The 17018-nt window shown below is 40.7% G+C and overlaps 2 protein-coding genes across 2 annotated transcripts; one reads left to right on the forward strand and one right to left on the reverse strand.

The window, feature by feature from the left end:
- Window positions 1-1447: 1447 nt before the first annotated feature.
- On the forward strand, window positions 1448-9494 carry tk1 (thymidine kinase 1, soluble). The gene is made up of 7 exons (XM_084560888.1): window positions 1448-1779; window positions 1940-1971; window positions 4437-4550; window positions 5471-5564; window positions 5669-5758; window positions 5984-6103; window positions 8229-9494. The coding sequence occupies exons 1-7, from the start codon at window positions 1717-1719 to the stop codon at window positions 8406-8408; spliced, it is 693 nt and encodes a 230-aa protein (XP_084417014.1). The 5' UTR covers window positions 1448-1716; the 3' UTR covers window positions 8409-9494.
- Window positions 9028-16712, reverse strand: syngr2b (synaptogyrin 2b). The gene is made up of 4 exons (XM_084560877.1): window positions 16357-16712; window positions 14026-14263; window positions 12782-12918; window positions 9028-11145 (listed from the first exon to the last, which is right to left on the reverse strand). The coding sequence occupies exons 1-4, from the start codon at window positions 16468-16470 to the stop codon at window positions 10867-10869; spliced, it is 768 nt and encodes a 255-aa protein (XP_084417003.1). The 5' UTR covers window positions 16471-16712; the 3' UTR covers window positions 9028-10866.
- Window positions 16713-17018: the final 306 nt, after the last annotated feature.

Here is a 17018-nt window from a genome sequence, read left to right on the forward strand (position 1 = left end):
ACATGTGGTCTTAAGTCTGCCTTATGTTGGTTATTGAGGAGGAAACTATAAGTTCATATAAAGCAGCAAATAAACAAATCAACCTAATAATTGTACACAATGTAGCGGTATAGTGGTCTAAAATTAAGTATTTAAACAGATCAGTTTAAACAAATTTACTTCTGGTGTCAAAGTCTCAGACAAACAGATCTGAGCATGAAATACACAGCCCTTATATATCCTCCCCTTCTCAAAACTCCAGCTCTGTGCACAGGTTGGTATTTCCTGTACCCAGTCATGATCTTACACAATTGTCACTTAGGCTTGAGATTCTTTAATACGTATTATCTTGGCAGAATGGGTTTTTCAATCTCTGTGCAGTCTTTTAAAATTCAAGTACTGTAGTTAGGTGAGCTCTATATTAATATTGGTTCTAGTGACAACAATAGTTCTAAAAGAAGAAATGTGACAATTCATTTGATGTACACATATTAATATGCGTGATAAAGCCACTTAAGTTGGATACTGAAACATTTTTGTTGCATTTTGTTGCAGTGAAATTCTGAAGATTGATCCAAAGTGCAGACTTTAGTTTGGACTCACATTCACATTGTAGGAAGGGTTTAGATCATACAACCGTTTTATAACCTATTTTCAGCATCTCAAAAGGGATTGGAAGTTGATATTAATCCATTATTTCTTCAACAGGTGAAAGGTCTACACCATGCATTCATATTGCTCTCAAACAAGTGAAACAGGCCATCCTTAGGCTGCAAAAACAAAAAGGAATCCTTCTTAGTGATAGCAAAAGATTAGGACTGGCCAAATCAACAGTTTGGTTGCTTGTGAGGCAAAAAAAGACATACTGCTGAACTCAGCAACACAAAAAGGCCTGGGCGTCCACAGAAGACAACAACGGTGAATGATCTCAGGATCTGTTCCAATTCCCTTTAAAACATCCAGACAGGTGAGAAAAGTGAGGAACGCTCCCCGGGAAGTAGACACGTCATTATGCCAGTCTACCACAAAGACAAGTCTTTACAAGAGCAAAGACTGAGAGTTCACCAGAAGACTTTGCTAAAAATATCTGAAACAGCCAGAGTACATACTTATGGTATGCTTTATGGGGTTAAGCGTAACCTACAATAAAAGAGACCTAATTTTCACTTTGAAATTTTACATCTATAATTTGTAACACTAAGAGGATTGATAAGTTGACTGAGTTTATTTATTTACATATACTATCACTGACAAGCAACAAAAAGAACATTTTGGCAAACACGATTGTTGACCATAGTTGTTGACAGTTGGGGAACCGCTGTTTCTGAGACATGCGCACTGGCTTCTTCCCTCAGACCCTGTGGTTGGTTGCATAGGTTGCACGGGACTGTATGGTATACGTATACACAATGGTATACACGCTACGCACGCTCCGGTTGGTTGCCGCCAGGTGGTCGACAGTGCTGTGGCGGGACGTATGACGCTGTGTGCTCTGTGATTGGTTGGATTGGTGGAGCCCCCGCCCTCTGATGTCGTATATGGACGCTGATTGGGTCAAGCCGTCGTGTTTCTTCGATCATTGGTGAACTGTTGGATAAATACCCAGGCAACCACCGGCGCGCCAGATTCAACTTTTTTGTCTTAGGCAGAAACCCTCTGAGAGTTTAAGTTATCAGTTATAGTTGATATATTTTCATTTAATTCATTGTGCTGTTTTAGTTGTATCGTATTTTAAAAATGGAGTCAACTCATTTACCAGTTCTGTCAAATTCTCCGAGGAGAACACGGGGGCAGATTCAGGTTCGTATCTAAATCTACAAAACAAGTTAGTCAACTAACAAGCGCGTACTAATTTCTAATTTACATTACCAACACAGAGAGGTATATCTGGAATGAGGCTTTTTTGTTGTTGTTGTTGTTGTTGTCGTGTGACTAAGGGTCCCTTCGTTTTCGTTTGTAGGTCATCTTTGGACCGATGTTTTCAGGCAAAAGGTGAGTTATTATTCCAAAAATATTCTAAAGAAAATATCAAAATGTGTATATATAACTAGTGTCGCTTGGTGTTATTAGTAATGTTAATGTCACAACGTCACTATTCCCACCCAGACTTCCCGATCCCGCCACTTTCTTCATTGTTTTTTCTGGGTGTTTGTATCAGTCGGTCATATGCTGTAATGGTTCGCATTACACTGATTCTTGAAACTTTGGCAAAAACATGTCCCACTAAGAATAGTGCTAATTCTGTTGGAAATTAATAAGCTTTTCATGAATAAAAAGAATCAAGATTATAATCAGGGAGTCCTTTGCACATATGTAAGGTTCTTTTTATAGGTTTATTTTTTATTTTTTATTAATTTAATGCTGGCCCATTGCCTACAAAATCAGTTGTCCTCAGATAGGAGATAATCATTTCAACTTGATTCAAAAAACAATTGTGAACTGAATAATATCTTTACCACATGAAAGAATACATTGTAATGTGCGTTAAAAACTACAAACAGTGAGTTTTGAACAATATTTACTATTATTTTGTAGTTGCTCAAAATGTGTCCCACATGTTCGTCACCACCGTCAGATATTTCTAAAAAGCAGTAAAATCAGGTAACTACATGGTCAACTACATTCCTGAGGACCACATTTTCAAACCTTCAGCTCTATTGCATGCTTCCAGATCACTCAAGCTCCTATAAGTTTGCTATTTTCTCTTAAATTTGTTCATATATTTTTGGACACTGCTACTGTCGCAACCATAACATGTCAACACAGTCAGTTTTGTATAAAAAATATTAGATTAGATTATGACATAAATGTATACTTTTTAAGAAGAGGTCTGAAGTAGCTAGCAACAGTGGGGAACCAAGGTGGCTAATGTGAACAACTCACACATATCATGTGAAAGAGCTGGTTTTTGTCACCACCGTCAGACAGAAAACCTGACGGTGGTGACAAAAACCTCCAAATGGTCCTCAGTGGAGGCTAGAATATAATTGTTGATCAAAATAAATACCAATATGACCTGTAATGTTTCATTAACCTCTTTTATATTTTTATTTATGTAATTCTCCCTATATTTCTTCCATATCGTCCAACCCTAGGGAATGACGTGTGCCTACCCTCTCTCTCAATTCACTTTTATGCCATGTTCATTTGGCTTACATCATTTGGGATGCACATAGTGCTCCTACTACTAAACAACATAGCACGTTATATACAATATCCCTTGTAGGCTGTGCATCTCCAATGACTAAAGCCAAATGAAAATGGCATGACAACATTTAACCAAATCTAACATTCACTGTAATTCCCCAAATTTCATAGTCATTACACTCAAGTTTGACCCCCGCCTCTCGCCCGATTACAGCTGGGATAGGCTCCAGCAGACCCCTGCGACCCTTAACAGGAATAAGCGGGTACAGAAGATGAATGACTGAATGAATTAATGGCTAGGCAGCAGCTATCTGTGGAGGAGAGTGCCACAGTGCTCACAATTGTTATTTGTTATCTGTTCTTCACGTCAAATATACAGTTTACAGAAGAATATAATCTATTTTATGAGTAGGGGGCACTAGATGACTGTTTAAGATGATGTCAGTGATGCATTGTACATTATTCCTGCTGGTAATGACTTTATTTTTGATGATGATGATTTGATATTTGATTATATGGGGATGGGGTACTTTTAAGTTGTAATGAGGCCACTGTCACCACCATCAGAGGGAGTTTTATTTGTTTTAAATGAATATGCTTACAATATATTCCTTCAGTGCTGTTTGGTTATTAAAGTAATAGTCTCTTTTAATACTAAAATGTGTTTGTTAAATAAAAAACATTACTTTTTCTGTTTAGGCTTAAAGTAAACATTGTATGATGTTAGATCTTTTAAAGGAGTACACGTGAAACGGTATGAAAAATGAACAAAAGTGAATATTCAACATTTAACAGCATATATATGTACTACTAAGAATGTCAGATAATGATTTAAAAACTCTAAATACATATTAGACCAAATAAATAAAAAACAATTTGCTTTTTATTGTGTCTGACGGTGTTGACAAAAACAAAGTAATAACTGGAAAACACCTATTTTATATAAAAAAATACAAAATAGGGAGGTTGCACCGGTACATTTCTGAACAGCCAAGACCTTGGTCTATAATGATATACTTTCAGATTTTGTAATTTAAGTAACTTTATTTTTCAAAATTAAAACCTGTTTTATCCAAATTCTCCAGAATCAGTGATTAATGTTACACATTTTCTTGTTTGCGTCTACAGTTTTGGGACCAGTTAGCACAGATTTTGCTCAGATTCTCAGATCCTAAACATTTTTTGTAATAATCATTACCATATCCTTATGAAATTGCTCTGATTGCCTTAGTGCCATGATTGAATTTACTTTCATGTAGAATATACACAAGCAGGTCTAATGAATGTTTATTGTGTTATTCACTTTGCAGCACTGAACTGATGAGAAGAGTACGTCGCTTCCAGGTAGCCCAGTACAACTGCTTGGTGATCAAATATGCCAAAGACACTCGTTATTCTGACACAGGCATGGCCACACATGACAAGTAAGCCCATCTATCTATGTTTACATTAGCTGTAAACAAACTTATGATTGCTCACATTTAGAGATGTACCCTTGAAGAAACTGCAATAGGAGACATGAACACTTTGCAATTATTTTAAGTAGTTCTGAATTTTCTAACATTAATGTATATGCTCGCTTGCCAGTTGTTTAGGTACACTAGTGAAAACAGATGCATGGTAATATAACAATCCTGCATCAAATCCTCCTTCATAATTTTTCAAATATTCAGTTGATGTTGAAACATAGTTTATTAAGGTGGTTGTTTTTTGTTATTTAGCCTAGCCCACTGACTGGGTTGTCAAAAATAATAAAGAAATATGTGTCAGTACACAATACAATTCAATAGTGCTACAAACCACAGCTTCTAAAATGAAAATGGCTGAATCTACAGCTCCCGGTTATCTGAAAATAATGCTGAATACAATAACCTTCTTGAAGATAAGATTTGGTGCAGGACTGTTATATTGTAAGGCATTTGTTTTTACTAGTGTACCCAGTGCACTGGCAATTGAGTGTGTAGCATGGGCTCAAAGGGTTTGGTCAAAATAATGGTATGTTTTATTGGCAATGATGGTACACACATCTGAAAGGACAAATTAAAAGTCCTGTAATGACAGACATAAACAAGTAAAGCAATTTTATCCAATGCATATAGTTGGATTTTATTGTAAAGATATCAGGAGTAGCTATTTTTGAAAAGCGGCACACAGGGAGAAATGTCACTTTTACAAAAGCTGACCTCTGCTGGTGAGATTTCTCTGAATTTTATTGTGATGGTGGATTCGGATTAAGGCATGAAGTATTTGTCAGTTCAGTTCTTAACGTATTGTGTTTGTGTAAGGGTAGATAAATCACATTTTCCTTTGGAAATAATATTTCTCTATCTCGCCCATCTTTCAGAAACACAATGGAGGCTGTAGCAGCCAACCGTCTGGGAGATGTGCGATCCATGGCGCTGCGGGCTTGCGTCATTGGCATCGATGAAGGCCAATTTGTAAGTGCATATACGTTTCTGTGTAAACTACATGCCGTTCCCCGTCTGTTGTCCCATCATGTGTGAGGAAGCCACAACAATCTGTGGATTTCTTTTTATTGTAGTTTCCCGACACGGTGGAGTTTTGTGAGGAGATGGCCAATTTAGGGAAGACAGTCATCGTGGCGGCTTTGGATGCAACCTTCCAGAGAAAGGTGAGTGTCCGTTTTTCTCCCCATGTTGACAGATGGATGCTGTGAGTGCATCACAAAATGCCCAAGACAAGCAGCACACTTTAGGGAGAACTGCATGAGCAGCACTGACACAGATGGTTTATTATTTTTCACCATAATGTGCCCGTTCTCTCCTTCTAATGCAATTATACCTCAATTCATTAAGTGGTGCTGACTGCTTTTCTGCTGTCCTGCACATTCTTACAGCCATTTGGAAACATCCTGAACCTCATCCCTCTGGCGGAGAACGTGGTGAAGCTTAACGCCGTCTGCATGCAGTGCTATAGGGAAGCTGCCTACACCAAGAGGATAGGGGCAGAGAAGGAGGTGAGGACACAAGCCTAAGAAAAGTTATGGAAAAGGTCACGGAAGTATTACGTTTAGGGCTGCCGAGAAATTGATGGGAATGTTTGGTAACCTGTGATTAACCCATTAAATGTGTTATAGTTTATACTATTTATTTTTGACATACATTGAATGTGACCAAGTCCTATGACCCAACCCATAGTTTGGGATATCAGGAAGCGATGCGGCAGTAACGTAGAGGATGAAAAGCAGAACACAACAAATGCATTCAGAGAAGGGTCTTTTGAACAGCAAGTTCAATGTAAAAAGTCAACACTGGTCTACATGGCATCTGAAATACCACTTGGTGGCCAAGCACACAGCTGATACGGAGAGCCCTCCTTCACCTCCATTATAGGCAGACTCCTCAGGATAGTCTGTACCGCAGATGCAGTGTATTTCTGGAGTGTGCAGTACCTTTTGAAATAATTCTGGACAGCATTTGTCATTGTTTTGCAATTATAGTAACATAAATTTGCATAAGGTGAGCATGTTTGTCCACTCTAGTTTTGGTATGGTTATTATAAATGTAAGAAATATCCCTTTTAAGGAACATGCAGATTGATTCATGGCTAGTAGTGTAAAACCCGGATCTTTTGAGGGATTCGGATCAGTCTGAATCACTCACTGATATGATCCGGGTTTTGCGAGTCACTTGAGTCACTTGAGTCACTTGACCTAAAATGGCCATGGCAATGTCTGGGAGTTAACTAAGAATAAACTACAATACAATATCCAAAATCCCAACAAAAATGCCTACTACAGTTTGGTAAAATATGAAGAAAATAATCCAAGAATAAAGACAATGGAAATAAAAAGCTGGCGGGGAAATGGACAGTGACACTATTTACTGGACTTTTTGAGGTTGGCATTTAAAAATGTAAGTTGACACACCTTGTCAGTGGTGAGGTGGCCCCTCCTGTCTGACACAATTTGTCCTGTTTTAGAGAAAACCCGCTCTGAGGGCACTGAGGTGGCGACGATGCACAGTCTGGTCTTCATCACAGTGCAGGTGTTTTTATAGACCTGTGCTGTGACCTGTCAGCTGTGCGAGGAATGAGTTGTTCTGACAGTGTTTTGCTACTATTTCTACAGTAGGCCCCTTAATATTGGACATTATGTAGTAGTATCATTATTATTATTGTTATTATTATTACTGTTACATAATTATATTATATTATATTATATTATTTATAGTACATAACTCGTAAACGCGGCCACTGAAAGTCATCTCAACTAAATCATATAGCACCTAAAGCTTAAAATTACGCTGTGCAAAAAAAAATAAATAAATAAAATAAAATAAAAAAATGAGTACAGGGTCACCATTATAAAAGAATGTTATTTTCTTATGGTCTAAAATGTACGGAAGCGTATTGCTGCCACACTGTAGAAAAAAAAAAGGCTCAATATTATGTAATTACATGAAAGTTTCTTGTTATAACATGATATTTTTCACGTTTTAACAAGGTAAGTATCACGTTATTACATGAAATTATCGAAAATATCATTATCATGAAATAACGTGATAATTTCATGTAATAACGTGACACTTATCTTGTTAAAACGTGAAAAATATCATGTTATAACAAGAAACTTTCATGTAATTACATAATATTGAGCCTTTTTTTTTTCTACAGTGTGGCAGCAATACGCTTCCGTAAAAATGTACGTGGATCCATGAGTCGGTTAAGTTTCGTTTCTCTGCCGAGTGAGTAGCGAATCTGCCGGGATTCATGAGTGGCGAAGGGACTCAGTAGCGCCACTCCACTCCAGTGTCTGAGTGCCGTAGTTTGCTAGTGGCCAAGTCGGGTAGTACATTTTGTTTCTCTGCCGAGTGAGATGTAAGATGTTTGAATGGTGCCGTTTATTGATTATATATCAATCAAATGTGGCAGGACTCAACTGAGCCGGTTCAATAGACGTCTCGATTCGTGATTCTTGAGTCTTCTTTGGTGGCCGGTTCAATGAGCCGGATCCCGAATCTTTTTTCCACCGCTATTCATGGCGGTTAAATGTTTTAATCGATTGACTGCCCGAATTGAGAGACAATTTGTTTTAGGATAAGGGAAGGCGCACGTTTTTAATTTATTTATTTGTGTCGTAGGTGGAAGTGATCGGCGGAGCTGACAAATATCAGGCGGTGTGTAGAAAGTGTTACGGAGGGCTGACGGTGGACAAAGAGAACCACTCTCCCTTCAGGAAAGAAACTCCACCACATGTTCAGGCAGGAAAGCTCTTGGACACCGGAGTCCCTCGGAAGCTCTTTTCCTCTCTCCATCTCTAAAGACAAATATATGACTTGCTGCAGACGTCAAGTCATTAATGGGTTTTGTGTGTATGTGTGTGTATATATGTGTGTGAGAGATGGTACTAGAAAGTAATAGTTTCATCTAGAATGCCAGCTTTTAAATGTTTTAACTAGATTGTATTTCATTGTTCAGCAATTGCAGTAATCAGCCCAGTTAAATTCCTGTTTGTACTGTAAGCATTGTACTTTTATTTTTTACTTGAAAGATATTAAAATGCACGAGAATATAAGGAAACAACCCACTGCTGTAGGATTCACTTCACTGCAGTGTTCAGATCTAACATCTGTAGCATTCATTTTTCAAACCTACGTTAAATTATTTTTGAATGAACAAAAATGTGTTTTTCCCGTAATTTGTACTCTTCATGGAAACTTTGTATTGTATCACAGGCCAAAAAGTAAATATTTTTAACTCGGTGCACGAATGGTGTGGTGTGTAATTCAATGCCCTCAAGTCCAATGGAGGACCAAAATAACCTGTTTAAATCCTGGCAGGCCTCGAGGCTGTGCAGCGTGCTGGCAGGTTGGAACAGAAAAGTACTTGACAACTGCCAAATAAAACCTGTGTTACTAGAGCACAGGAATGGACTGAACATTGTCTGAAGGGTTTTATTCTCTTAACAAAAGGTCAATCACAGATGTGGTTCTGTCACCATCACATTAAATTCAAACAAAAGTCATCTACACTCAAAACATGATTTGGGGGGGGGGGACAAGTGAGCAAATTCTGATCAGTTTTTATAAAACACTTGATCATCATAAATCATTCAACATCTAGATCACGTACCTTGATGAAACGGTTATTTAACCATGTTTTAATTTAAATATACAGTAGATCACATCAAATCCTTATTGAAGCAGGAAACCGTACAGGTGGAGTTGCAAGGTGGAGTACAAGCTGGTTAATTATGACGAGCTGAAGTCCTTGTATTCACAGGACTGAATTCATTTACTGATTTGTAAACTGATTTTCCAGACAGGAAATCATGAGTAAAAATCACTCGAGCACGGTAGCGTGGGCACGCTACCGTTGATTCAAGATTTGATCATGGCACATTTCCTTCCTAAAACCCGTTTAAAGTTGAAATCAGTTCATTGACGAACAATAATCAGTGTTTTTCTCACATTTGGCTTCAGTGATTTACGTTTTTGTCTAAAGGATATGATATCTAAGTAGTAGTAGCACAACTATTTCACATTAAACATAGCAACACTGACAAAAATAACCCCATTAAACCCATCACACACAGATGCAGCAACTGCAACAATCCCGGAACAAAAAAAACAAAACTGAATTCAGGTGAACTATTGAGCGACAACTGATCTACAACAGCCAGAACTGGATTCAGACGAGGCCGCTGAGGTTTTAAACTGGCAAACAACAAAGCAACAAAGTAAACCACTGAGGACAGGTGTGCAATTCTCACAAAATCCGCCTGAGGTGTTGATCTGTGTTCGATGCCAACATATTCTGGCTTCGACGGTTCAAAAGAAGAAGACTGTAAACAGATAAGTGCAGAGAAAACCAAAAGACCTTAAAGGAAGTGTGCGGCCGCTCTGTTCACACGCTAAGCTGACGGGGAAGCATTGTTGCTGGTGGTTTATAAGTTTCTTATCTGCGTGTCGACATGTTCAGTGGATGAACCTTTTCTATAAGTACGGTTATCAAGATGTTCCTCCCTCTTCTCTATCAGAGTTAGCTGCAAGTGTAAAGGGCAACAGAGACTATGAAATACACAATAACGCTGCTATAGTTTTGCACATTTTTACCCACACAAAGCTTTCACATGATCACACTGAAGGAAATAAAAGGCTCTTATGGCTATAGTTAGTTGAGATGGAAACACGCAAATACTTAACTAACAAATGTGATTTTATGGTTGTACGGCTGACAAAATTTATATTTTCCCTACAACAGTTGACTCCCATTTACTTAATCTAATACGTCCCCATGGTTAATGAACTGAAAAAAATCCCAAATAAGAAAATCAGGCACATGTAACCTGTAAAGTGGCAATGTTGCACAGATTCACATCACAATGCTTCTATCAGAGTTTAATAAGTGTTCCACTAGTAGGCATTTTTTTTCTTAGCGCCACATTTTGTGACCTCCTATATACATTCTACCTCTCCCCCTGCAGGATCAGCTCATTTGAGGTAAAAGTTGAGTCTTTGCACACAGGTCTAAGGTCAGATTACCCAATCATCAACGCTAATCTCAGCAGTCAGCCTGATGTCTTGAGTTCTGATCCCATACCCCTTTAATTGGCGGCGGCCCCTATGCCTAACTAAAGTTGCACTGCTCAGGTTCTCAAATCTGACAACGCTAAATGAATGTAAAACCACATCAATATGATATAGCTCTGTGTCTGGGCAGTGCAACTGCAGTCACTCTACCATCAGATGACCGCCGTCGTCCCCCGTGACCTCCCTTTCAGTAGTTGGGCGGCTGGTAGCCGTCGTCTGGCTGCGCCTGGATGTTTGGCTTGAAGGCAGGCTGCTCGTTCATGTCGGGGTAGGCCGTGTAAGTGGTAGGGTTGTAGGTCGTGGGGTTGTAGGAAGTAGGGGTGTAGGTCGTGGGGTTGTAGGAAGTAGGGGCGTAGGTCGGAGGGTAAGGGGTGGTGTGCTCCGGTGACGGCTCCGTGTAGGTTGGTACAGGGGCTTCATTCACACCACGGCGGAAACGACACAGGGCGAAGTAGGTTAGGATCCCCTGCACAATGAGACACACATGTTGAGGTCAACAGTAGGCATATGCTTTTTATGTACAGCTATTACTAGGATCTTAACTATGCACCGATGAGCCAAAACACTACGACTACTCCTGCTTAATGTCCTAACTGTCTCGTTCCATAACAGTTCCAACTCATCAAGGAATGGACTCTACAGACCTCTGAAGGTGGCACAGAGAAGTTAACAGCAGATCTTAAAAAGGAAGTTGGAATAGTCACAGATCTGACTACTATCATTAGATATTTAACACTGCTGACAACAAGCACCAAGTCTTGACGATCAACATTGTTTACTTGATCTATGAGTGGTCACAGTGTTTGGGCTCCACTGGCGACAGCCTCAGTGTCTCAATGACCGGCCGTCAAATCAAAACAATGAGCTGAAAGAAGCTACAACACATGATAGGAACTGATAAAAACAACAAGTCTTTTTGATAACTGTGAGCTCACCACCACAAACTCACTTTTACACACAGCCGTTTGATGATCCAGTGATATTAAAAATATCTTATCAGTGCAGCTTTAAAGCTCTTACAGTCTCAGGGATGTAAGTATCTCAGGCAGTTTTCACTTCAGTTTTTGTGCATCCTAGCATGACCTGAAAACAATGGCTGGTTTAAAGGAATATTTTGGGACATTTTGGGAAATGCGCTTATTAATTTTCTTGCTGAAAGTTAGATGGGAAGATTAAAACAACTTACATATCTTAACAATAATATGCCACTACAGCTAGGGACCAGAGGAGGGAGACGGGTAGCCTGGCTCTGTCCAAAGCTATCAAGATCAATCTAGTAGCGTCCATAACACACACACTAGTTGAAGCCCAGCTGACAACTTTTCAGTCATTTCTGCATGCTGAATTGGAAGCAGTTGGTGGGCAAAAGATCATTTATTGGCTGTTCGGTTTAGAGAACTAGTGAACAAGAACAGAAAGAGAAATGATGAAAGTGAGAAGAACGATAAAGTTCAATTTCCTGATCATCTAGAATGAATAAACTGTAAAGAACTGATCAACGTGATTCAGCCAGCTGATTAGCTAGCATTGCAGGCTACTAGTAGCGCTTCCGCTGTTTGAATGATGAATATAGACAACTGACAACTGCTGGTATGAAGAGTTATTTTCTTTCATACAGGTGCAGAATGTATGAGCTGGCTGGACATTGACTGCAGCCTTTGTGGTGCGCTCTAGTGCAACTTTTTGGTAAAGACACAGGTGACAAAGGGTGACGTTATTGTTGCCAGCAGTTCTTTGACATAGGTTTCGTATGTCGGGAGCTTAAAGCTCACTATTACGTAGATTGTGTCTTGTTTGCTGGTTAATACAAAAGCCACAGCATAAAAAAAGACGCATCATGGTGTAAGGGACGTTACAGTGCCCATGCCGCACACATGTAAACCACACACACATGTGAAACTAACCCAAGTGTATTTCTTAAAAATACACTTGTCTAAAAATCTATTGTAGTTCTTGACTTTTACTAAAAAAACACAAATAATCAGGTTGTTTGTTTGGTGAATCGTAATCATACTGGCTTCCTGTTCAAAGTAAAAGCTTACTGGCAGAGAAAGTGGTCAAACTTGACTGAGACTGAAAAAAGAAAACAAGGCAAAGCTCACCCAGGTGGCGATGGAGAAGAATGAGAATGCGATGGTGGCACGTGCTGCGTCCTCAGGGACCCCGCTGAATTCCTGAGTGTGGCTCCACTGATTGGTCAGCAGGCAGAAGCACACAAACCACAGGAAGGTCCACACCCCTGAAAAACACACAGATGCACGAATGAACTCTTTTTCCTCACAGCATGTAAAAATAAGATGAGAATCAAAAACAGAACTAAAAGTTCTCTCCCATCACCGTCCGCTCAAATGAACTCACACTGTTTTTCTAACTCTGAAAAGTGGCTGCCTGTGAAGTGTGAATGTTTATTTTCCCCTCCACTCGGCTACTCGCTCATTGTCTACTGTGTGCAACAATGAATAATAAGTTACGTCAGGAGAACAGGCGGACGTCTGTCCAGCTTTTACACAAATACCCTAAGGTTGTATTTATGATTTCAGCTCAGGGGTCATGAAACAAATGTAAATGCTAAAATATGTACATTGGAATAGCAGGGACTTTACACAACACAACAAGGATGTTAACCGAATATAAATATCTTAAAGTGGGATCTTCAAGTATTGAAGAAGATCACTACACGAAAATTAGTCCTTTTCATAGATGATTTCATCAATTTATTCTGATTCTCGGCAGCCAAGAGAGCTCAACACACTGCAAAGCAAGACAACATCTACATTCAATTTGACAACACATGCCAAATGCATCACGAGCAAATACGGAGAATGCAAGTAAGAGAACGGGAATGTTTCTCCAAAAAGTGAGGAGAAAAAGTTACAAGCCACTTGCTGTTTAAAGCTTTGTGACGTTTGGAGTTGTTGATGTTTTCTACTTGTCAGTCTTGCTGTAAATGGGCTGACAAGAAACTCTTCTACCCTACGGCATGATTCCTTAAAAGGCTTTGGCTTATTATGAGCCTGTCAACTCAAAGAATACACAATTCATCTGCAGACAGACGGCTATGATATTATTTAAAAATATATTCCAACCCATGTCATCACTTTTAGGGGTCCCCTGGAAATATTACAGCTGTCATTTACTTGATTGTGTGTATATTTGCTGGTATTGTATATGTGTGTTGTCAGCCTGATGAAGACATTTTCATAGTTTGATTGTGTTCGTCTGTAACGTCTGAACATTAAAGCTGCAAGGCCAGAAATTAATACAATGAGCGCCACTTTTCAACTCGCACACAATAGTTTGATGATCCATTGAAGGTGAAAATACTGAGAGCAGCTTTAAAGCTCACCTGAGAATCCCAGGTCGGCCATGACGGCGTACTTCCTCTCCTGTGCGTTGCTCATGTGAGGCAAGTACACATCAAACATCAGGAAGACCACGCACGCCAGGAAGCCGATCACCCCGATGCCGACAGCATACTCACACGCGGAGTCGTTCTTGTTGAAGATGCACTTTGCGTCAACGCTGTACACAGTGTTGACGTAGCCCTCTGTGGTGATGCAGCCAAACACCACCATGCAGAATATCTGCAAGTGAAAGAAGGTTGTTTTTGTTTTTTTTAACATTTAATGATTTGCAAAGACACGATAAGAAAGGCATTTCAAGATTATTCATTAACCACAGCTTGCATTCTTTGCATTAATGTTTCAAAAGCTGAATATTTCCGACTGATTTCATACAGTCCCTGGTTTTTCAGGAAAAGGCTTTACAATCCACCTGCAGGGTCTTAATCTTACAAAAGAAATTTGTAATTCACATATTTTGTTCTTGTTAGTGTTCAGTCAAGAGCAAGGACACTTTGGAAAACCGCTTCCTTGCTGGTGCAGTCAGAAACTCAGGAGCTCTGCTGTGAAACAATCCTTCACAGAAGAAAATAAACAACTGCCATGAAAATATGAGTTATTTTAGCTTGTTATGCATTACTGAGGTTACTGTACTCAAATATCCTTGAGTTTATTGAGCGCACCAGCTGAAAGAGCGTTTAAATGGGATCCTGCTCCTCCTCAAAAGTTAATGCTTGGGTTTGTCTTGTGTTTGTTTACTTTCTAAATTCGTCAAATATGGCCTCTTTAACAAACCGGCTAAGCCGCGTAATTACAAGAGGACGTCACAAACAGAGTCCCTTTCCCTCACTGCTGACTCCGCTCCTCTTGCGGAGCTTTGACTGCTGCCCCGGCTCCTCTGACTGTCCCGTGTCCGGCCTGACAACCCCACCTCGCCATGTGACCCAGTTTTGAACGCAGCTGCCTGCCATGTGATTCCAGAGATGCCACCGGCTCCCTAACAACACTCATAATGAGATCTGGGAGAGGAGGACAGAGAGGGGACTGTTCAGCGGGTGGGAGGGAGAGAGAGAGAGAGGCCGCGGTCCCGCTGGTGGGATGAGATACAGACGGGAGAAGCGGGGAAGTGAATGTGGGGAGTTCCTAAACACATGACAGAAGTGAGACAGGGACTTTCAGAGGAGCAGATGGATTTTTTTCTGAACATAGACAGAAATAGAAAATGTTTCTATGACACGTGACGATACTAAAAAGTGACAAAAACACTACGTATCTGCCCTCGTAAATAGTTTTGTCAGCTTTTTAGAATCTAATGGACGTAATTCAACACTTTTAATGACCCATTACAGTTTACACAGATTTTTCCTTATTCCAGGATCAGGTGTGGTGTGTTCAGGGACCAGCAGGGAGGGTTACAGACTGAACAATGCTCTCTTGTGCCATAGGTGCTTCCTTGTTATTGCCAGGATTAAAATCACATTGATTTAGCCAGGATGAGTCTGAGATGAGATGAGCTGAGCGCAGCTGCAGTGAGTGTGTGTCAGATCGGCAGCACATGTTGACCAAGGGCAAGGGTATCGCCTTACCTGTCCATTAGCCCCTGTTTACCACTGACACACACGTAATCTCTTTCCAAAAACACATAAACCACCGTCACACTCTGTCCTCATCAGCCACTGAATGTGTTGCAACATGGAACTTAAGCTGCGTGTTTAGCTGAAACATAAAGCAGACTATTTCACACAAAAGAAGGTGTTGAATCTTTCAGTCTTCGTGCAGTCTTTACGCCACCGTCCCACTGAGATTAACTGTGGACTCTGCACATCAGTGTCCTCCCAATCACAAACAAGAGTCCCAGACATGAGATTTGCCTAGCAACAGGTGATCAGTGTGGTGCACTATAACTTCCCCAAACTTTCCCAGCTGCATGAATTCCCCTTTCATGCAGACACCAGCCATCTGCGTGACATCTTCATGACTAAGCTATCCCTCTATCAGTTGTTTAGCATCAGACTAAGAGTTTATTTTTCAGCCTACAGCCTGTTTAGTTGTTGTTCCGGAAGTGAAGATGTGACAGTTACGCGTCTTTCGTCCTCTGACAGCAGAAGCACCAGCAGCACAGAGACCTGCGCTGCCTGTCACCGAGCTTTCTGACACACAGCAGCTGCGAGAAGAAACATGACGCCCGGCGGAAACCCTCCACGAAGCGGCGCAAACAAAACACACACAGTATACCCACATGGGCACTTAAGGCGCACCTGTTCACAGACTCGTCTGAACTTTTATAGCCGCCCCCTGAACCCTGAAACAACGAACTACGGCCGTGGCGCACTCACCCAGCTGAGAAACCTCACGATGGTGTGCGGCTGTCGGATGAACTTCAAGAAGTTGAAGCCTTCTGCTCCTGCGAGCGCAGCCCCGTACGCACTTGAACGGCCCGTCTCCTCCATGTCTCCCCTTCAGACGATCCTCTGGAGCTCTGTGTGTGCTTCGCGCCGACCTCACAGGACAACCCCTCCGACTACTCTCAACTAAGACTGGACACTACTGCCACCTCCTGCTGCGCCGAAGACGAGTCTACAGGTCTACACGAGGGGAGGTGCGCACGCAGATGGGCGGAGACTGGACTGACGGAAAAAAAATCATCACACGTACGCCGATCAGCCATAACATTATGACAAGTGAAGAGAATAACGCTGATTATCCTGTCATCACCTGTCACCTGTCAGTGGGTGGGACATGTTAGGCAGCAGGTGAACATTTTGGGTAAGACTGGGTCGGAGCGTCTCCAAAGCTGCCGCCCTTGTGGGGTGTTCCTGGTCTGCAGTGGTCAGTATTTATTAAAAAGAGGTCCCAGGCCAAGGCTCGGTGATGGGCATGGGGAAGTGGTCCAAGAGTTACTGTGGCCCAAATATCTTAAAAATGAGGACCCCTATCCGCTGCCAAAATTGCCTACAATGGGCATGAGCATCAGAATTAGAGCAGTGGGCAATCGCCT

The sequence above is a fragment of the Chelon labrosus genome (assembly GCF_963514085.1).
Source record: "Chelon labrosus genome assembly, chromosome: 2".
NCBI lineage: Eukaryota > Metazoa > Chordata > Actinopteri > Mugiliformes > Mugilidae > Chelon > Chelon labrosus.

Excerpts from the sequence above, each read along its gene's own strand:
- syngr2b (XM_084560877.1), bottom strand. The coding sequence starts at position 16,470 with ATGGAGGAGACGGGCCGTTCAAGTGCGTACGGGGCTGCGCTCGCAGGA. Across the intron at positions 12,919-14,025 it reads GGCCGACCTGGGATTCTCAG|GGGTGTGGACCTTCCTGTGG; the intron begins GTGAGCTTTAAA and ends TGTGTTTTTCAG. Across the intron at positions 11,146-12,781 it reads TCTTCTCCATCGCCACCTGG|GGGATCCTAACCTACTTCGC; the intron begins GTGAGCTTTGCC and ends CTCATTGTGCAG.
- tk1 (XM_084560888.1), top strand. The coding sequence starts at position 1,717 with ATGGAGTCAACTCATTTACCAGTTCTGTCAAATTCTCCGAGGAGAACA. Across the intron at positions 1,780-1,939 it reads GAACACGGGGGCAGATTCAG|GTCATCTTTGGACCGATGTT; the intron begins GTTCGTATCTAA and ends TTTCGTTTGTAG. Across the intron at positions 5,759-5,983 it reads ATGCAACCTTCCAGAGAAAG|CCATTTGGAAACATCCTGAA; the intron begins GTGAGTGTCCGT and ends ACATTCTTACAG.